We start from the raw sequence: 22,969 nt of genomic DNA, 5'->3' as shown, positions 1-22,969 counted from the left end.
GATGCTAATAATACCGATTTTACTACTAGGAATCGAGAACATAGCTGGTTATCTACTTTGTGAACAATCATAGAAATCTAATGGCAAACATCAGGAATAAGATCCTTATCATCCAGAAACTTGCCTTCTAGAAGCAGAAACACGGAGCTAAGCAGATAATTGCAATATAATGTGATTAATGTTAAAGCAAGGGTAAAATCAAGGGGGAGTAAGGGGTGACTTTCCAAATGGGTGATTCTAGGTTTTAAGCTGAGTCAGACAGAAAAGGATAGGAAGAATATTCTAGGAAGAAGGAATATCATATGCACAGGGATGATGCTTGCAAAATTATCATGTGTATTGGGAACTCCAGATAGATTAGTCTGGAATTTGGGGTGTTTGGAGGACAAGTGGCAGGAGGTGACACTGCAGAGGAAGTCAAGGGCCTGAAATTGCTTGATATCATATGTATATATTTATTTATACAAAAGGCTTTTTAAACTCTGCAGAAATGATGATCATATTTCTATTTTAGGAAGATGCTTAGGTTAGGGCTTGAGAGGAGAGGATGGATTGGCGGGAAGGAACTGAGATCTTCAGATCAATAAGGGTCCAATAGCAGAGGTAATAGGGACTGAAGATGGTGACAAAGGAGGAACTTGTTCTAAAAATGTCTTAAGGTCTCAGTTGTGGGGCTGGCAAGCCTGTGTGTAGGGAGTTTTACATGACAGCTCAAGGGTTGGATCAGTGGGACTGATTGTGATAGCAAAGGCACTCCCTTTTTAGGCTTGAATCAGAGAGAAGAACCTATATCCCTCCTTCCATAGGTCTATTTGCATTTTCATACTAAGATCACCATTACATAAAGTTACACAAATGATTGAATATTTATGACATAAATGCCATAACCCACAGAGACATGCAGTTCCTCTCTCTCTCTCTCTCTCACACGCACACACACGCACACACACGCACAGACTTCACTGCTGATGTCTTTAGCAGTGGTGGAGAGTGTGCTTGCCGTTTCGTAAGCCCCGGGGGACTCCGTCCACTCAGGATACTGCTGTTTTAGAAGACAGGAGTCTGCAGGGACTCAGTCCCCCCAGCCTTGGGACCTCAGAGCCTCAGAAGCTAGACCCCTGGGAAGTGCTTCCTGTGCAGGCCACAGGCACTGATTGGGTTTGTGGCTCTGGTCTCTCAGGGGCCCACGAGTTTTGAGTGCCCTCTCTGAAGTCCAGGAAGAAAAATAAGGACCGGATGCTTAAGGGTGCCATTTCTTTGTATCTTCAGTCCTCACCAAGGCCTAGGTTTGGTGAGTGTTGGGGAAGCCAAGGGCAGAGCTCAGGATTCTGGGGCAGCTAGCTGAAGGACATAGAGAGGTCCCAAGAGGAGGGCAAGGACAGGCTAGGAAAAGACAGGGGTGGGCTGAATCCAGTTTTCCCCCATGAAATAGAGTCTGTAGGCCTGGGGGCCAGATTTTAAACAGTCTCAGGGGTTGGCATGAGGATGGACAAATGGGGTAAGGGGAACAAGTAGGACTGGAACTTTTCTTCAAGACACAATTCAACAGCCCAGACCACATGGTCTGAGAGCTTGGATATGGAAAAGCAGACTCAAACTCTGTGTTTTCGGTACAATTTAAAATTTTCTGTTACTGTGTGGGTTTCTGGCATCCATGTATATTTACAAGTGTTTGTAATAATAATGACATTACATAATAGTCACTATCTATTGCGAGCTTAACACTGAGCTGAGGACTTTTCTCATGTAATTCCCACAAAAATTCTATGAGGAAAAAGGCATTTTGGAGAGATCATATAACTTGTTTGGTATAATGAAAAAACAGGCACTGATAAAATGCAAATCTGAATCTTGACTCTAAAATGCGGTTCTTTAGAAGAAGCAATAATGTGACTTTGTGTAAAATTAGCCCAAGATTTCCGGGGGTGCATGTGTTTTATTTCAATCACTCATTTATTATTTTAGCTACTTATTAATTAAAATGTACTTTAAGGGAATATAGAGTAAATAGAAGGGAAAACGGAGGTGGGGTAGGGAGAGATGTGGCAGAAAAAAGACAAAGGTCCCATATCAAACAGGAACTTGTGTACAATGATTTAAATATTATTTATCTATTCAACAAACCTTAAGAGTTTATAGAAATTAAACTAGAATCAAAATATAAAACTATGACTATGAAAATGTCTTTACACTCAAGACGGGTAGAAGATAGGCAAACATAGTAAATTACATGTGCTTCCATAGGACATAAGTACATTGTTCTATGGGTGTGAAAAAGAGGACCCACTCTTGGAGTTAAGAAAGTTTTCTGGAAGAATTTTCACCTCAATGGAGACGGGGTGGGCAAAAGTAAACAGTTTTATTTCTCTGGATGAAACTTCTTGAGCAATGTTAATACAAATGTTTCGATAACCGTGGTCTTCTTTTTATCTTAAGTAGAAATGCCTTTAGCACTTTCCTGGTTTGGCATATTATTGGCTACCAGTTTGAATGGGTTTATTTTCCTTTATTTATTTAATAACATATATCTAATGATTTCAAATGTATTTTCAGAGAAAATGAGAATATTCTTCTTGTCTTAACTCAGTGACAATATTCAGTTCTGGAAATAGTCACTGAGCACTTTTTAAGGCCACTATTGGGCAGATATTGAAAGCATTTCTGAAACAATAGTAACAACAAAAGCAAGAAGAACAAAACTGACATGATCTTTGCCTTTGTAGGGACTGCAGTCTAGCAAAGAAAAAAAAAACAGTAATAAACAGGTGGTGGCAAGTATGATGAATTTCAGAAAAGAGGAAATACAATTTGGAAATAGAATTTTCTAACATAGATCAGGAAGACTATTCCTGGGGAAGCAATATTTCAGTTGAATGAAGGGGGGCTTAGTTGAGACCTGAATGATAAGCAGAACCTAGCATTGCTTGGAGATAGGAAGAGGGATGGGGATACTTGTTCTGAAGTCAAGGAGGAAACAGGTGCACAGTCTCAGAGTCAGGAGACTTTGGCACTGAGGAGCGTGTGGTGGCTTACCTGCATTTCGAATGGCGCACATTATCCATTTAGACTTTTATTTATCTACAATGACCAACATTCAGAGAAGTGCAGCATCGAGGTGTGGCCACTCACTGCCTCAGTACCACTTGGAATACCTAGCAGTAGGGAAGGTATTTCCCTCCAGGGAAGACTCCACCTGTAGGGAGTGGCGGTGGACTCATTTCCCTTCACCACATGGCTTTCCAATATCTCTGGCCTCATTTCTGTTCATCTGCAGAGAAGTGTGAGTCTCAGCCGATGCTGAAGTCAAAATTTAAGGAAATAACTAAATACTATAGTTGAAACCCTGGAAATAAAGTGGTAGAGGAATTTACCATATGTCTTTTTTTATAACAATTTTTTATTATGTTATGTTAGTCACCATACAGTATAACCTTAGTTTTTGATGTAATGGTCCATGATTCATTGTGCACCTACCATATGTCTTATATGGAAATTGCTTTTAACACATATATTTTTAGGAAAAGCAGGACTTCTTTTCCTGGCAAACATTCCTGGAGTGTAACAGGAAGACTGAAGAGGTAACAAGACCAGATTGTGGACGTTTGCTATGATGAAGATTTTTAGTTTTGATTCCAAAAGGATTAGATCAGTATAATCAATTGCACATGGGAATTTAAAGAAAGAAAAGTATAAATGCAATTCAAGTTTTTGCTTTGGCTCATTTAATGGATGATATTAGTGTTCTGTGAAATATTAGACACAGGAGGGGACATCGGGTTTCTGAAGAAATCTGATGGGTCTTAATTTTAATTTTTGAAAGTTAAACTTGTGTGCTATGAGATCCATAAGAGGATATCCAGAAAGGAGTTGAATATATGTGTCTCGTAAGTTGTAAAGGAGAGGTAAAGAATTGGGAGATGTCACGTATAGCTATTAATTGGGATCTTAGGAGTTGATGAGCTAGACCAGGAAAAGTGTGAAGAGAAGAACAGGGGGCTTTAAGCAGAGCCTTGAGGAGCCCCGGGACTTAAGATACGTAGAATAGGAAGAACAGGCAAAAGATGAGATGAGATGCCAGCGAGGCTGAAGAAAAACCCAAAGTGTTGTGGTAAAACCTTGACAGGATTTTTCAAGATGGAGGGGATAGTGACTAGTGTCAGACGCTGCTGAAAAGTCCAGCAAGGACTCAGGGTGGGACACGGACTTCATTGGTTATGGTAGCACAAGCTGCTTTGGTGGAAAGGTGAGGACGGAAATGTGATTAGCATGGGTTAAAGGGTGAGTAGGACATGAGAAGCACGTATGTGGTGTAGACAACTACGTATCTAACTATGATGAGGGAATATAATTGTCTCTGTATAATGTAGACTAGAAAATACTTGAACACTTTAATTGTTTAAATGCTGAAGGAATAAACTTTTTAAAACGCTAGGTGGAAGACAAAGACAAGAAAGAGGTATTTCATAATTATGAAAGATACCTGACAAGATTGGAAGATTTGAGAAAGAGGGATGGTTTTGTTTTTGGATCCAGATATAAATGGGATTTTTTTCCTTTTTTTCCAATTTTATACACACACACACACACACACACACACAGAGAAGTCATAGCTGTCTCACGTAATCTCACATACAATGTCTTTGAATTTCTGTGTGAAGCAAAATGAAATAGTATCTGTTGAGAAAGAGGGCATTGCAGTTGGCGGGTGTTCTTGGAGAAAAGCAGGGAAAAAAGTTCTCCAAGGAGATTGAGCTGAATAAGATTATGTTGTTGGGTCATTGGACAGTGTTGTGGGTGAACATTAAGGTTGATGATCCCGAAATTATGGGAACATAAACATGTCTAGTTAAGTGCCTTTCTGTGTTAATCTGAAGGACTTATTAAATTGGTAAATCTAGGAGTTGAGTTTTGCATACGTATGTGATGGGAGGTCAACAGAGCAAGGGCGAGCAAAATATGTGTAAGAGAGTGGTTGACATGACGAATCAGAATTTAACCTAGAGGAGGGGCACCTGGGTGGCTCAGTCGGTTAAGCGTCTGCCTTCAGCACAGGGCATGATCCTGGGGTCCTGGGATCGAGTCCCACGTCAGGCCCCTGGCTGGCGGGGAATCTGCTTCCACTTCTCCCTCTGCTGCTCCCCCTGCTTGTGTGCTCTCTCTCTCTCTCAAATAAATAAATCTTGAAGAAGAAGAAGAAGAAGAAGAAGGAGGAGGAGGAGGAGGAGGAGGAGGAGGAGAAGAAGAAGGAGAAGAAGAAGAATTTAACCTAGAAAAGAAGAATGCAAAGACACCAGGATAGTGAATGAAAAGTAGTGAGAAAGTCAATGCCCCGGAGGGCTCAAGGTTGTTAAAGAACAAATTGATAGTCCCTGAACCACACAGCTGAGCAATACACGGTTAGCTTGTGTAGACGTGTGGCTAATGAGGCCAGTCAATCCTAAGTTACAGTTCTTCAAGATGGAGTCCTAGAAGAGGGTACCTGACCTTTCAGGAACAAAATGATGCTATTCAAGATGATGTTATCATACTTTGAGGGGAAAGGTTGGGGTAGGCGACTGACGAGGATGTTAAACTTGCTGTGAAATGATTACCACAATATGCCTACTTACACATATCACCGTGCATAGTTGCAATTTTTTTTGTGATGAGTAAAAGATTTACTCTTTTAGCAAGTTTCAGGTATACAATATATTATTTTTAACCTGAGTTACCATGCTGTAATTCCATTCCCAGGGCTCATTTACTTTATAACTGGTATCTGTACATTTGACCACCTTTACCAATTTCACTAACCCCCACCTCCACCTCTGTCAATTACCAACCTGTTCTCTGCATCTGAGTTCATGCTTTCATGTTGTCATTGTGTTTGTGGGTATAGATTGCACACACAGCTTTTGTCTGTAGGTTCATAAGGGATTTGTCTGTGTTTTCTTCATGTGACTTACTTTTATATATTTTGCTATACAGATATCATGTATGTACCACTTGCCATATACCCTATAGATAATTTTGGTTATTACATAAAAGTTTATAGAAGACGTCTTAGGTTTTATTCCCAGCTCTAACATTTGCTTGTCATGTGGCCTTTGGCAGTTTACTTAACTTCTCCATGCCTCCGTTTCTGCATCTTCAAAATGTAGGCAATGTTATTACCTATGTCATAGGGTTTTAAGAGGATTGTAGAAGTGATTTCATGTAAAGAGCTTTAGACTTGTGTAGTATTGTGAAGGTTTCCCAAAATATTATTTTTTGTTTTGTTTTGTTTTGTTATAGAGGCTGCTCGTTTGCTTTTCTCTTGACCAGAGATTTAGAACGCATCAATTCTCTATTTCTTCCATTAGTGATCCCTCAATTACTCTCTTCAAATACATGTCTTTGATAGTATTTTTCTTTTCTTTTTTTTTTTTTTAAACCACGTGTTTATGGTTTGGGCAAGAGTTACCCTAGAAGTTTAAAGCACACAATTTGGAGTCAGAAGTACCTGGGATTTGGGTCTTACTCAATTTACCATCTATGTTAATCTCTAAAAAAGGGGTATAACAATGCTGCTTATATCATAGTGCTATTGTGGGTAGTTTATTTTCATCCAAAATATTATAAATATTCTTTTTTCTTATGCTAGGAAACAATGATGATAAATGAGCTAAAGTGACAATAAATGTCAGCCACAACATGCTTACATATGAGTTAACCCTCTTAAAATATTATTTTAAAAGGTAATAATATCAATATATATATTTTTTAATAAAAGGACACTTGAACCGATTTCGTCATTCAGTGCTAAGAGGGGGCTGGAGTCTGAGCTGCATATCCACTTTCATATCATTCTCCATGGTGAGGCACCAAACACCAGTCTCAGAGAACATTCTGGTCTGCAAATCCCAGGTGCTATACGGTAAGGGGGGTATCAGGAGAGTAATTGCTATCGGCATAGGGTTAGTTGGCAGGACATGCTGCAGTTTGAGTGTTAGGTTTTCCATCCTGACTTCCCTGAATCCCAGGCCTCTTCTCAGTGCTTGGCATCTAACAGTGTGTCCCCTGAGCAATCACCTGGCAGGGCACCATAGCATGAAGGAGGATTAGCTATGGACTGGAATGATCTTGGCTCCACCCATTATCCAAGATGAGATCTTGGGTAAGATTATGTCTCAGAGTTTCAGATCCTATTAAAAAAAAATAGGAGGATAAAAATACATATCTCAGACCATATCCACAGCTATGCTGAAGCCCGAGTTCTCTGTGGACATGACCTGGGAAGGCAGCTCTAAAGCTATCCAAAAGGTGCTTGACAAGCTGGGAATAGTTGAGTTTGATATTGACCTGCCCAACAAGAAAGTATGCATCAACTCTGAGCACAGCACAAACATTCTGTTGGGGACCCTGGGGAAAACAGGAAAGCCTCATTTCTACCTGGGCCCCATGAAATGAGGGCCTGGAGCCCTGGTCCCAAAATGGACAAAAGAGGGCAGGACGCTGATCCTCTCCTGCCTTCCAGACAGATGTGGGCCTGGCAGTCCTACTCAGTGATCGGAGTTCCTGCAGAGACCCTCACTTGTCCTGCTACTCCCTAGCTTCCCTGTAATAAAGTTGAGCTACTTCTGTTGGAAAGAAAATACATATCTCAGAAGACTGTTCTAAATGAGCTAATACTTTGTAAAGCCTGGACTATAATAGAAGTCATAATTTTTTTAAAAGATTTTATTTATTTATTTGACAGAGAGAGAGAGGGAGCCAGCGAGAGAAGGAACACAAGCAGGGGGAGTGGGAGAGGAAGAAGCAGGCGCCCAGCGGAGGAACCTGATGTGGGGACTCGATCCCGGGACTCTGGGATCACGCCCTGGGCAGAAGGCAGATGCTTAACAACTGAGCCACCCGGGCGCCCCAGAAGTCATAATTTTTAATTATCTCCTTATTTTTCCAATTGTACCCCACTTTCTTAGTTTCTTTCTTTCTCTGTATGAGGTTAGATTGTTTTTCTCTCTACTCAAGTCTATATAGGAACTAATTACTTTGACCCAGGGAACACTCAATTATTACATGGAAATAGTACTCAGGTTGAAGATTCCAGAGTAACTGAGTGATGAGTACCAGGAGTGTCATGTCTAGGGAATCTTTCTTTCTTTTTCTATTTTTAATGGGAAATCGCTCTTCAAGACATGAATATTGTCCTTACTAACACTAGGAGGTTGTTCTTGCAGAGAAGAAAGAGGAAAACTAACCTGAAGGAGAGAGTGGAGGAAGAATTACCATACAATTTACTGAGGGTCATTACACACGATTTGTTTTTCAGATACAGAATCCATTCCTCAGACCACACGGGCCATGCACAACCTGAGCAGCTCCAACACAGGTGACTTCACCCTTTTGGGCATCCCCGGCCTGGAGCAGTACCACGTCTGGATCAGCATCCCCTTCTGCTTTGTCTATCTTGTGGCCACTGTGGGCAACGGTATCCTTCTCTACCTCATTGCTGTGGAGCGGAGTCTTCATGCACCCATGTTCTTTTTCCTTTCCATGCTAGCCATGACAGATCTGATCTTGTCTACCACATGTGTCCCCAAAACCCTTACCATCTTCTGGCGTGGTCCCCAGAAAATCGGTTTTCCTGGTTGCCTCACCCAGTTATTCTTTCTGCACTACAGCTTTGTCCTGGACTCAGCGATACTCCTGGCCATGGCGTTTGACCGCTACGTGGCCATCTGCTCCCCTCTGAGATACACCACGATTCTGACCCCCAAGACCATCATTAAGATTGCAGTGGGCATCTCCTTTCGAAGCTTCAGCATCATCTTGCCAGTTGTATTCTTGCTCACACGCCTGCCTTTCTGCAGGACACGCATCATCCCGCACACGTACTGTGAGCACATAGGTGTTGCCCGGCTCGCCTGTGCGGACATCTCCATCAATATCTGGTATGGCTTTTGTGTTCCCATCATGACGGTCATCTCAGATGTGATTCTCATTGCTGTTTCCTACACCCTTATCCTCTGTGCGGTCTTCCGCCTCCCCTCCCGGGATGCTCGCCAGAAGGCCCTTGGCACCTGTGGTTCCCATGTCTGTGTCATCCTCATGTTTTATACACCTGCTTTTTTCTCCATCCTTGCCCATCGCTTTGGACGCAATATTTCACTCACTTTCCACATCATGTTTGCCAACCTCTACGTTGTTATCCCACCTGCACTCAACCCCGTTGTCTATGGAGTGAAGACCAAGCAGATCAGAGATAAAGTCATACTTTTATTTTCTGCCAAGCGTTCAGAATGATGTTCAGCGTGCTGTGGAAAAGGTAACATCATTTTAGAGGACATATTAATGCAGCAAGAAAGAAGAAGTAAGCTAATAATATCTAAAGTGAGACTTGCCTACAGGTGCTTTTGCATACCAGGAAAATGCATTTTCTGTATGAAGGAGATTGTTCAATGTATAAAAAATTCCTTGATGACCTGTTTCCTTGTAGGATATAAAGTTGCATAGGATATGATTAGGAAGAAGGGGTGAAAACAGAGAATTGACTTACTTTTAAAGAACAAAGCGATACAAATTTGAAAATTGAGATTTGCAACTATCAAGAGAAAAATGTGTCAAGTAAGGCAGAAACCCTGAAGAAGAGACACTAAAAGTGAAAATACCAATTAATCATTCATTATTAAGGGGATTTGTAGATGGATTGAAGAAATTTATGGTAATATTCAATACTAATTATTATTCATGGTGTCTGCCTGTAGTTTTCATTTAATGACCCCCAACACAAGAAGTCTTTCAGTACCAGCGCTGTGAGCAGCGCGGTCTACCAGCAGTGCTGCAATGAGGAGGAGAGAAATGTAGATTTCTTAACCCAGCGTTCTTAGCTCTGGTGCTGGGGGAAGAGAGTAGCTTCTAGACTCTTGGACACATTGAGGAGCGGAGCTGCAGAGATGGTCTCGGGAGATCTTTAACCAGTTCACTGGGACAGTAAAGTAAACATTTAATTCCACTGGCCAGGGGCCTGTGGGGCCCTTATCTATAGAGTGTGTTTCCTGGACTGTGAGAGAGAATCAATTACCAGACACGTCAGTGCAGTATAGGGGAATGAGCAGAGGAACACTATAGGCAAGTAAGTCCTGCGTGGTAAGACGCATCTGATTGCACAGGGATTACACCGGAGACAACACTATATGTCTTATTCGAGGAAATATCTAAAGTCCTTACAATAAACCTTTTTTTTCATTATCCAGTGATTTGGAATTATTTGTTGAATATCCACTGTATTACAACAAGGTTCTAGCATTTGCGATATGAAGGTTAATAAGGTTAATGATACAATATGAGCTCTATGGAGCTCATATTCTGAGGAGAGAGATTCATATGAAATAAGAAAACAAATTCTGGAAGATCGGTAGGAGAAGAACGGGATAAAGAAAGGAGGGTAATCAGAAGGGGGAGTGAAGCATGAGAGACTATGGACTCTGAGAAACAAACTGAGGGCTTCAGAGGGGAGGGGGTGGGGGAATGGGATAGGCTGGTGATGGGTAGTAAGGAGGGCACGTATTGCATGGTGCACTGGGTGTTGTACACAAGTAATGAATCATCGAACTTTACATCAAAAACCAGGGATGTACTGTATGGTGACTAACATATTATAATAAAAAAATATTTAAAAACAAAGAAAACGAATTCTTTACTTTTAAAGGGTAATGTAACTCATAGAGAAATGAAGTCAATACAGTGATGCACACAAGTGGGGACGAGGACAGTGGCAGAGAGGACAGCACAGGCAAAGGTCCTGGGGCTGGACACAGTGTGACATGCCTGTGGGCAGAAGAGAGGTCAGTGTGTCCGGAGCACAGCGAGGTGGGGATAGCAGAGCAGGGAGCAGGAGGAGCGTGGCCAGGTCCTGTGGGACTGGAATCATTCCAACTTCATTCTAGGGGGAGGACACTGCAGCCTGCAGAGCGATTTTTCCAAGGCACACAGCAAGGCAGTCATAAAAGCGGAGCTAGACTAGAATCTGCCAATCCCCAGTTCAGAGGTTTTCCAACTTGAAATAACCTCACAGGAAAACAACTCCAGAGGGAAGAAAAAATATGTAGGAATATCAGAGCCTGTTTTTCCTGCTTTGGTGAAGTCTAACTGGCTTAAGTTAAGCCCATTAACTACTAAAGGAGGGGTCTGTTCTATGTACCAGCTTGCTAAATGTGCTCACGAATATCAGAAGATGTGACTCCTTATTCTCTTCTGATTATTCCCATCCTGCTGAGAACATGGATTAGCCAAGAGCTGAAGGAATCTAAGTAGATATATTCTGAGGTGGTTTATAGGTGCGAACTCATTTCATCGTGGTGGGAGCTCAAGCCCATCGTATTCACCAACACGCAGGGATGGCTCCCATGAAAGCTTAATGAGCTAGAACAAGCAAGAGATCGTCTCCTGCACTGTGCCCCTTACCTTCTCCCATCCGCCATCTTTGGCCCAGGGATCTGTTATTATATTTCCAGCATTCCTCTCCAATGGGGTTCATTTATTTCTGTGACTTATGGCCTCTTTGCTGGTAGCTCGATATCCTCGATTTCGTATATGATCTTCCTGATGAATCCTAGTGTTTGCATTCCTACCCAAGAGGGCCAGTATTAGGATGAAACAAATAATGCAGATTGTAAAATACTCATCTAATGTTAGCTGTTAGGTTAATATTCTACTACTTACCACTGCCATTCTCATCTGGGAGGAGAACCTCATCAGCGTGTTTACCTCTGAGCTCATCGTTGTCATTTAAAATCCCTCCTCCCCTGGGGGGTATTATGCTAAGTGAAATAAGTCAGTCAGAGAGAGACAAATATCATAGGATTTCACTTATATGTGGAATTTAAGAAAGAAAAGAGATGGACACAGAGTAAGGGAAGGAAAAATAAAGTAAGATGAAAATAGAGAGGGAGGAAAACCATAAGGGAGGAGAAACTTTAGGACCTGACTGAGGGTTGCTGGAGGGGTGGGATGGGCTAATTGAGTGATGGGGATTAAGGAGGGCACTTGATGTCATGAGCACTGGGTGTTATATGCAAATGATGAATCACTAAATTGTATCCCTAAACTAATACTACAGTATATGTTAACTAAATTGATTTTAAATAAATAATTAAAATAAAATAAAATCCCCCTCTACTTTAGTGTTTATGGAAGTTGAAAACAGGTTAAGCCTGGTGTCTCTCTTCTCTCAAGGTCAAGTCTGGTGCCCCCAGCTGCCATTGGCTCTTTGTGATGAGACTGGCTGCAAACATTCTGTTCCAGGGTCAGACCATGGATTACATTCCATGGTCTGACCAGATGTAAAAGAGAATAGTTATACAAATATCAGCATTAGCTTGTCACATATAAGTTGTGTTATCCCATATCTTTTTTCTTTTTGCAAATTCCTCATCGTTTATATTAGTTATGGGATATTAAAACCATTTCATTAGGGGAATTGAAGGGTTTTGCCTTTCCATCCTCAGAGTTTAGAGCTGTATCCTACAAATAGTAGGGATTCACGAATGTGTCTCTAAACCCTGTCTTCCAGAATTTCCACATGTCACCATTGTTTAGGTGTTTGGGATTCCATTTGTTGTGTCTTTGATTTTAGTGCTACTCACTCCATCATCCTGTTTACCCCCACATTAGCTGTGTTTCATTTTATGAGCCAATGGCAACTAGATATAGTTATTGTGTTCAGGATAATAAGGTAGGCTGTATAAAAACGAGTGATGGAATGGATTTATAATATCTCTCTTCGAAGAAAGAAGGCAGTTGGAGATTTAATGCCTTGCACCTGTCATTCTGAACCTATAATATTAAAATAAATGTGCAATGATTTATAGGTCATAATTTCAGTTTAGTATCGTTCACAAAGTATAGGTTATAGGAAACAAAATGCATAGAAATTGGCACTACCAATATGTATATAATACCAACCATGCTTCTTACAATTAGAAAGCTTCTAGGTTGGCAAAAGGAATATATCACCTACATAGATACTTTGCTCAGCTAATCGTACGCATTGCAATGAGTAGCATGGGATGTTAGGGAAGCAAAAAGGAAGCATACCCAACCGCTCCTCAGAGGCAAGGACAGCTTTCTGGCAAAGTTCATTTCTGTGATGGTCTAGAAGAACACAAAGCTGTTGATCCTCAACAATAAGGGGAGCAGGACCTACCAGCTGGAAGGGATTGTCTGAGCCTAAGTGAGAAAGCATGTGTTTAAAAAATCTGTTGTCTGATCTGTAGGTTGATGGAGGAATCATTCGTAGTGATGATGCATTGCCCAGGGGATTTGTAGGGGTTGGGCAGTGAGAAGTAGGAGGATTCATACACTGTCTTGGGTAGATTTAGGAAGCTGGTTGGAATAGCAGCAGATGAGGCTTGTAAACTATCTCATTGCTTGATGCTATTGTCGACATTCAAAAGTTAATAATTTATCGCACATTCTTTACTTCCTCTTGAAAAGTAATTGAGCATAGGCATAAGAGTCAGACAAATTGATACACAAATATAAGCATTATTTCCAGTAAAGCCAAAGTCAAGAATATGATATGAGTGTGTATTCGTGTTGCCTTCTTATTATTTTACTTCCAAGTGTAAACTTGGGAGGACACATCCAAGACTGAGTCAAGATCCACCAAGCCATCACCATAGTTCATTCTTCTGCTGAAGAATAGCACTGACTCACCAAGGTGGGTACACTTGTATAGGACCATATATAGAGGCCTCTAGAAAAGCTCTTCTCAAACTATCAGTGAGCAAGGAAGAGGTTTTTTTTTAAATTTCCAAAAACTATATATTAAGGTTTTTGTAGAATAAAATAAATTCCTAGAAAAATAAAATTTTAAATAACCATGTAACGCACAATCTCATATCTATGATTGTATTCAAAGACATGAAACGCATTATATTAGGTTTTACTGGATTAAGGATGGGAAACAAATGAAGGACTTGCAGAAATATACCTACTGTTTCTTAAAAGTGTGCAGAGTTGCATTTACTGTAGAGAATTTATATTACATGATGAAATAAATATACTTTGCCACCTTTAGTTGTTCTGTGAGCTGGCTTCTGTCTCCCTAACTACTCCCTTGTACGTGTGATGCGACGTGGTCCTTGTAAAATGGGCAGCCTGCCTGGCACGGACGCCCACGAACAGCAGTGCAGGGTGGATTCCTCACTTAGCTCTCCTGGGAATAAATCGTCATGTTTGCAGAGTGGGCTTGCTCTTTCTGTCTGCAGGTCGTATCTTGACAACTGCTCTCACATGTCCAGTTCCAATGTATCCACACATACTTCACAAGGGAAAGGCTGGACATGAGAAGAGATTATTGGACTATTCTAGAATATTAAAACACAGGATAACAATATTATAAAGATTTTGTTGTTTTTTGGTAAGCTGCAAGTTTGTTCTGTGACAGTATCAACACAACAGAACTCATGAGAGTTAGGTCTAAAAACAAATACCAAGTGTGGGGACATATTTGGAAATATCTGGTGTTACCACATCCTCTTATACCCTGATAAGTGGAAGCCAGGTCATTTTCGAGAAAGGGGAGAGTTGTGAAACTACTAATGTCTACAGTGAGGGTCCACTAGCTACCAGATGTCAGTCCAGCAGGCTTCTGAGAGAACCACAGTGTGTCCTCAAGCTGACTCTGCAAGCCACACGCCCTTGAGCAATGTTGTGTCATTCTCCCGAGCTCAGGCACCCTGCTGGTGCTCCAGACTTGCTGCTCTAGTCTTCACACCACCTCCTGGGGGAAGGTCTACGATTTGTCATTGTAGAAAGGAAAAACACGGGGTCAGGAGAGTAAGACCCTTGCTCCAGTCTGGGTAGTAGTGGAACCTATTCAACCCCATGTCTGCCCAATTCAACAGCCCAGGCTCTTCCCACCACGCTGCTTTGTCTGTATGTCAGGCTAAGGGGCAGAAACAATGCTAAGTAATGAGGACTGTCCATGTCTAGGGGGAAGTTGGGTTTGTTATTTGTGGAGCGTGAAGCACGTCTCCATCTGAGTGTGCTGCGCCCCAGCCAGGGGTTCTCCAGAGACCTCCCTGCTCAGTGTCTTCCTTTCCTGGGATCTGAGTGCATCAGGCATGGAAACCTGGGGGGACCAGGGGAGTCAGCAGAGATGACTGCAGACCTCTGCTAATCCCTTATTAACAGTGCACAGCTGTGACTCGTGGGTTCTCAATCCCACCAGGGACGCAGAGTCCGTGCCCCCCTGATGGCCAGAGAAGAGACCCATAAATCACCCACACCCACACCTGCTCTCCCTCAGGCTTGCCCTGGGAGCACCTTCAGAGTCCGCAGGTCACAGTGCACTGACTACTGAATGGCCAAGTGGGAGCAGCAGGGACTGGAGCAGCCCTGGGTAGATGGAGGCTGGATGCCCCTTCCTCATCTTTAATCCCACCTCCCCAGCAGAGAGGTGAGAGCTCTGACCCTCTGGCAGCACGAATTCCTCAGCCTAGATCAGTCACCCCCAAGACAGGGTCCGGGGACTCTGAGAAGCTCTCCTCCCTGTGCCCTACGTGGATGTACGCCACAGTGAGCCAAGCACTGAACGTCCTGCTAGAGGTTCCAATCCCCATGGGGTGGTCCAGTAGGCTTCTTTGTCCTGATGGAAATGTGTTGTTCACACCTTTTTCAGAGAACAATTTTGTGATGTCAAGGACAGCCGTGTTGGAGGGCCGGTGTGACTGTTTAATTTGAGAACTGGGGCTGATATGTCCACTCCCTTCTCACTCTTCCTGGGTCAGAAAAACGTGAAAGGTACCTACTGGGGACTAGGTACGGTGATTAAAGGACAACACCACCTTCTCTATTTTATTTGGAGCAGTCTTGTATTCAACCTGCTTTTCTCGGCTCCATCGGCAAAGAAGGTTCCTAGTTTGTACTCATCAGGTCTAATTTGTATCTTTCAGCCTTAGTTTTAGCCATTTGGTTTTCCCAAACTCAGGACCATTCTGCTTTCAAATATCATTAGTTTAGTCTCTATCTCTTCCTTCTTTGTTGTTTTTTTAAGGTATATTACAGGATGGTCAATGATTATGAAATAAGAACCAAGAATGAAGTGGAAAAGGTCTCAATAGGACTAGTTTCAGGAATAATACAAATGCGAAAATTATAATAATAACAATTCTATTTAACGTACTTTGGGTATTGGTTGTGTTTCAGGTAGGGTTCATGTATTCATTATTCATTTTTCATTGTGTTTTTTTATGAAAAAGTCATTTCATAGTTCAAGTCATATAGTTTAGATCAAAAACCCCTTTTGATGTGGTGTCCTCTTAACAATTACTGTGGGGAGCCTGTTCCACATGTCTTTGGGTCATTTTCTGGGTTGGTTAAACTGATACGGCTGTTATCTAGGGCTATGAGGGTACAAGGTGAGCTCAGAATCTTCCTACTCCACCACCTTGTCCAGAAGTTCCAGAATTGCTTTACATATGTTATTTTATTTTCCCTTACAATATTTGTTTTTTTTTATTTATCCTCACAAGATTCCTTATCCCCGATTTAGGGAAAGGAAATAAAGGCATAGAGCAGTCGAGTATCTTGTGCTCAACTAGGGTCTGAACCTAGATTATGTGGCCTCAGAGCCCGCTCTAGATTCTAACCACTGTGCTGAAAGGGAACAAAAAAAAAAAAAGAAAAGAAAAAAGAAAAGAAAAGAAAAGAAAAGAAAAGAAAAGAAAAGAAAAGAAAAGAAAAGAAAAGAAACGTTGTGCCTGGCTTCCCTCTCACTCCCACCTCCTCCACACTGAGCATGGGGATCACAAATTCTGAATAAACCAAGGGCCAAAGTGCTTAATCGCTTCCCTCCAAATCATACTACAGAGCTGGGACTGGACCCTTGCTGCCAGAGTTCAGTTCTTGACTCTTCCACTCTGCCTTCTCTCTGTGTCACTGCTTCTAGCTGCATGGAATGTTCCTTGTTCTGCTCTTCCCTGGAGGGAATACTGGTCCCTCAAGCCCCTGAGGCAGGACAATGTCCGTGAGCCACTCTGAGGAGAACGAGGCAGTCTGAGAAGGATCACGGGGCAGGAAGAGGGAGGACACGGGCTCTGGCTTGGAAGCCATGGGGACGAGGCAGCAGATGGAGGGAGGTGAGTCTCAAGTCTGTGGCTGGTTCATGCAGCTCTGTGTGCCCCCCGGACCCCCAGTGACTCATGCCAGGAAGAAGTCCTGCATGTGTGAATGGAGTCAGAAGGAGGACCCCTCAGAGTGGGAGTGGAAACCCAGGTCAGATGAGCTGCCGAATCTGTGTGAATGGCAGAGTATCTTCTCCTGCCCAGAAGAGGATTACTGCTGAGTGAGAAACAAGGCAAGACTTCCCGGAGTAGAAACAGTGGTGGACCAGGAAGATGAGAAGCTTCAGCTGTGCTTCTCTATTGAGTCCACGATATTGCTTACCCTGAATTATTAGACACAGTATGAATCATCAGTTTTGTGATGATATATGAGGGGTTTGATTTTATTGTTGAAAAATTATATTTGTGTGCCTATGAGATCCATAAGAGGATATCCAGAAAGGAGTTGAATATATGTGTCTCGTAAGTTGTAAAGGAGAGGTAAAGAATTGGGAGATGTCACGTATAGCTATTAATTGGGATCTTAGGAGTTGATGAGCTAGACCAGGAAAAGTGTGAAGAGAAGAACAGGGGGCTTTAAGCAGAGCCTTGAGGAGCCCCGGGACTTAAGATACGTAGAATAGGAAGAACAGGCAAAGGATGAGATGAGATGCCAGCGAGGCTGAAGAAAAACCCAAAATGTTGTGGTAAAACCTTGACAGGATTTTTCAAGATGGAGGGGATAGTGACTAGTGTCAGACGCTGCTGAGAAGTCCAGCAAGGACTCAGGGTGGGACACGGACTTCATTGGTAATGGGAGCACAAGCTGCTTTGGTGGAAAGGTGAGGACAGAAATGAGATTAGCATGGGTTAAAGGGTGAGTAGGACATGAGAAGCACGTATGTGGTGTAGACAACTACATATCTAACTATGTCTCTGTATAATGTAGACTAGAAAATACTTGAGTCATTTTAATTGTTTAAATGCTGAAGGAGTAGAAAATTTAAAAACCTAGGTTGAAGACAAAGACGAGAAAGTGAATGAATGATTATGAATATAGGGAAGATTTGAGAGAGTGAGAATGGGTTGGGTTTTGGGCCCAGATACAAAAGGGATATTTTTCCAATTATAACAAGAAAAAAAAAAGAGTACATATATGTGTGTGTGTCTATATGTATATACATATATATGTAGATGTGATGACTGTCTTACATGATTTCATATCCAATGTTTTCAAATTTCCGTGTGAAGGAAAATGAAAGATTATCTGTTGAGAAAGAGGGAGTTGGTATTGGTAGATATGCTTGGAGAAAAGTAGGAAAAAAATTATCCCGGACATTGAGCTGAAAAGATCACGTTGTTACATCATTGGGCAGTGTTGTGGTGAAGCTCAAGGTTGATGATCATGAAATTATGGCAAAACAAATATACCTAGTTAAGTGCCTTTCCATCTTGATCCGAAGGACTTACTAGTTTCGTGAATCTAGGAGTTCAGTTCTGCATACACACGTGACGAGAGGTCAGTGGAGCGTGGGCGAGAAAATATGTGTAAGAGAGTGGTTGACATGATCAATCAGAATTTATTCTAGAAAAGAAGAATGCAAAGACACCAGGATAGTGAATGAAAAGTAGTGAGATAGTCAATGCCCCAGAGGGCTCAAGGTTATTGAAGAACAAATTGATAGTCCCTGAACCACACAGCTGAGCAATACACAGTTAGCTTGTGTAGACGTGTGGCTAATGAGGCCAGTCAATCCTAAGTTACAGTTCTTCAAGATGGAGTCCTAGAAGAGGGTACCTGACCTTTCAGGAACAAAATGAAGCTATTCAAGATGATGTTATCATACTTTGAGGGGAAAGGTTGGGGTAGGCGACTGACGAGGATGTTAAACCTGCTGTGAAATGATTACCACAATATGCCTACTTACACATATCACCGTGCGTAGTTGCAAATTTTTTTTGTGATAAGAATTTTGAAGATCTATTCTTTTAGCAGGTTTAAATATACAATATATCATTATTAACCTGAGTTACCATGTCGTACATTCCATTCCCAGGACTCATTTATTTTATAATTGAAATTTTGTACATTTGACCACCTTTACCCAGTTCTCTAACTGCCCCCCCCCACCTCTGTCAATTACGAACCTGTTCTCTGCATCTGAGTTCATGCTTTCATGTTGTCATTGTGTTTGTGGGTATAGATTGCACACACAGCATTTGTCTGTAGGTTCATAAGGGATTTGTCTGTTTTCTTCATGTGACTTAATTTTACGTCTTCTGCTGTACAGATATCGTGTACCTGCCATTTGCCATACACTCTATAGAGAATTTCCTTTATCACATGAGAGTCTATGAACATACTCCAGAGGCTTTATTCCCAGCTCTAACATTTACTTGTCATGCACCTTTTGGCACATTAGTTAACTTCTTTGTGCCTCCGTTTCTGCATCTTCAAAATGTAGGCAACATTATCACCCATCTCATAGGATTTTTAAGAGGATTGTAGAAATTATTTCATGTAGAGAGATTTAGCCTTATGTAGTGTGCTGACGATTTCCCAAAATATTAGTTTTTATGTTATAGAGGTTGCTTGTTTGCTTTTTAAAAATTTAATTTAATTATTATTTTTATTATGATATGTTAGTCACCACACAGACATTATTAGTTGATTTTTTTAAATTTTTATTTTGTTATATTAGTCACCATACAGTACATCCCCAGTTTTTGATGCAATGTTCCATGATTCATTATTTGGGTATAACACTCAGTGCACCATGCAATACGTACCCTCCTTAATAGTCATCACCTGCCTGTCCCATTCGCCCACCCCCCTCCCCTCTGAAGCCCTCACTTTGTTTCCCAGACTCCACAGTCTCTCATGGTTCATTCCCCTTTCTTTTTTCCGCCCCCTTCATTCTTCCCTTCCTTCTCCTACCTATCTTCCTATTTCTTATGTTCCATAAATGAGTGAAATCATATGATATTTGTCTTTCTCTGCTTGACATTTCACTTAGCATAATCTCCTCCAGTCCCATCCATGTTGTGTAATCGTTCTTTCTGTTGGCTGAGTAATATTCCATTGTATATATGGACCACATCTTCTTTTTTTTTTTTTAAAGATTTTATTTATTTATTTGACAGAGATAGAGACAGCCAGCAAGAGAGGGAACACAGCAGGGGGAGTGGGAGAGGAAGAAGCAGGCTCATAGTGGAGGAGCCTGATGTGGGGCTCGATCCCGTAACGCCGGGATCACGCCCTGAGCCGAAGGCAGATGCTTAACCGCTGTGCCACCCAGGTGCCCCTGGACCACATCTTCTTAATCCAGTCATCTGTTGGAGGGCATCTTCGCTCCTTCCACAATTTAGCTATTGTGAACAATGTTGCTATGAACATTGGGGTGCATATGGCCCTTCTCTTCACTACGTCTGTAAGTTTGGGGTAAATACCCAGTAGTGAAATTGCTGGATCATAGGGTAGCTCAATTTTTAACTTTTAATGTAGTGTTCCATGATTCACTGTTTGAATATAACGCCAAGTTGCCTTTCTCTTCATCTGGGATTTAGAATGCGTCAATTCTAGACTTCTTCCACTAGAGGTCCCCTCTGTATTAATCAAGACCACTCATTCAATGCTAAGAGGGGGCTGGAGGCTGAGTTGCATATCCATAGCCATACTGTTCTCCATGGTGAGGCACCAAACATCAACCTCAGAGAACATTCTGGTTTGCAAATCCCAGGTGCTATAGCGTAAGGGGTATCAGGAGAGTAATTGCAATTGGCATAGGGTTAGTGCGCTGGACACACTGCAGCTCCCTGTATCCCAGGCCCCTTCTCAGTGCTTGGCATGTAGCAGTGTGTCCGCTGAGCAATCACCTGGCGGGGCACCTCGGCATGAAGGAGGATTAGCTGCGGACTGGAATGATCTTGGCTCTGCCTGTCATCCAAGATGACATCTTGGGCAAGATTTTCTCTCAGAGTGTTAGATTCTATAGCAAAACAATTAAAAAAAAATGAGGAAGATGAAAATGCTTATCTCACAAAACTATTCCAAATGAGATGATACTCTGTTTATAAAGCCTAACCTGTAGCAGGAGTCTGTCATTGTGAATTATCACCTTATTTTCCCACTGTACCCCACTTTTCTTCATTTCTTTCTCTCTTTGTGATTAGATTGCAGTTCTCCCTGCTCACATTAGTATAGCAAGAAATTACATTGATCCAGGGACACTTAGTCATTGAAATGGGAATAGCATTTTGAACAGTATGAAGAAAATTCCAGAAACACTGAGTGACTGCTACCAGGATACCGTGTCTAGGGAATCTTTCTTGAAGAGATGAGTAGAGCTTTTACTAGCACTGGGAGGTTCGTTCTTAGCAGAGAGGAAGGAGGAGAGCTGGCCTGAAGGAGAGAGTGGAGGAAGAATTACCATACAATTTACTGAGGGTCATTACACACGATTTGTTTTTCAGATACAGAATCCATTCCGCAGACCACACGGGCCATGCACAACCTGAGCAGCTCCAACACAGGTGACTTCACCCTTTTGGGCATCCCCGGCCTGGAGCAGTACCACGTCTGGATCAGCATCCCCTTCTGCTTTGTCTACCTTGTGGCCATTGGGGGCAACGGTATCCTTCTCTACCTCATTGCTGTGGAGCGGAGTCTTCATGCACCCATGTTCTTTTTCCTTTCCATGCTAGCCATGACAGATCTGATCTTGTCTACCACATGTGTCCCCAAAACCCTTACCATCTTCTGGCGTGGTCCCCAAAAAATCGGTTTTCCTGGTTGCCTCACCCAGTTATTCTTTCTGCACTACAGCTTTGTCCTGGACTCGGCGATACTCCTGGCCATGGCGTTTGACCGCTACGTGGCCATCTGCTCTCCTCTGAGATACACCACGATTCTGACCCCCAGAACCATTGTTAAAATTATTGTGGGAATTTCCTTCAGAAGTTTCTGTGTTTTTGTTCCATGTGTTTTTCTCGTAAATCGTTTACCCTTCTGCAGGACACGCATCATCCCGCACACATACTGTGAGCACATAGGTGTTGCCCGGCTCGCCTGTGCGGACATCTCCATCAACATCTGGTATGGCTTTTGTGTTCCCATCATGACGGTCCTCTCAGATGTGATTCTCACTGCTGTCTCCTACACCCTCATCCTCTGTGCGGTCTTCCGCCTCCCGTCCCGGGATGCCCGCCACAAGGCCCTTGGCACCTGTGGTTCCCATGTCTGTGTCATCCTCATGTTCTATATACCAGCATTCTTCTCCATCCTTGCCCATCGCTTTGGCCACAATGTCCCTCATACCTTTCACATCCTCTTCGCCAACCTCTATGTAGTCATCCCACCCGCACTCAATCCTATTGTCTATGGAGTAAAGACCAAGCAGATCCGGGACAAAGTCATTCTCCTGCTCTTTCCCCAGGGGTCCCAGTGATATAGGCCTGACGTCTGGGTGGGTAGGTTAGAGACTGACTCTGTGGCCAAGGGTCCAGAGAGGGGACAGAGGAAACAATTCCTTATTAATCAGAGATGTGGTTTGCCTTCTTTGTTATTTTAGGCAGAAGCTACTCAGGTATTTCTTTGCATAAATAAATAAATAAATAAATAAATAAATAAATAAATAAATCTGAGTGTAGAAAATAGTATATATGAGTCTATTTATTTCTAGAAATGAAAATTTGGCAATTCTGTCTGATTGTCCTAAGGCAGTTACAAAACTGTTACTGAAAACAATAAAAAGGTCAGCATCTCTTTTTTGTGATAAATGTGTGTCTAAGGAATCCAAATTATTTTTTTTCAGATTTATACTTTTTAGGAGTTTATATGTCACTGAAGATCAAGGAATTTCTATTGTGATGTCTCTGAGGTTTGGGACTTTCAATTTGCT

The 22,969-nt window shown here is 42.1% G+C and overlaps 2 protein-coding genes across 2 annotated transcripts; both read left to right on the top strand.

The window, feature by feature from the left end:
• Positions 1-8,322: 8,322 nt before the first annotated feature.
• Positions 8,323-9,264, top strand: LOC125282468 (olfactory receptor 52H1-like). Its single transcript, XM_048217307.1, has one exon. The coding sequence runs from the start codon at positions 8,323-8,325 to the stop codon at positions 9,262-9,264; it is 942 nt and encodes a 313-aa protein (XP_048073264.1).
• A 12,310-nt stretch (positions 9,265-21,574) lies between these two features.
• On the top strand, positions 21,575-22,516 carry LOC125282465 (olfactory receptor 52H1-like). The gene has a single exon (XM_048217305.1). The coding sequence runs from the start codon at positions 21,575-21,577 to the stop codon at positions 22,514-22,516; it is 942 nt and encodes a 313-aa protein (XP_048073262.1).
• Positions 22,517-22,969: the final 453 nt, after the last annotated feature.

Source organism: Ursus arctos, unplaced genomic scaffold (assembly GCF_023065955.2).
Source record: "Ursus arctos isolate Adak ecotype North America unplaced genomic scaffold, UrsArc2.0 scaffold_22, whole genome shotgun sequence".
NCBI classification, from domain to species: domain Eukaryota; kingdom Metazoa; phylum Chordata; class Mammalia; order Carnivora; family Ursidae; genus Ursus; species Ursus arctos.
This window is presented reverse-complemented; position numbering and strand designations above follow the sequence as displayed.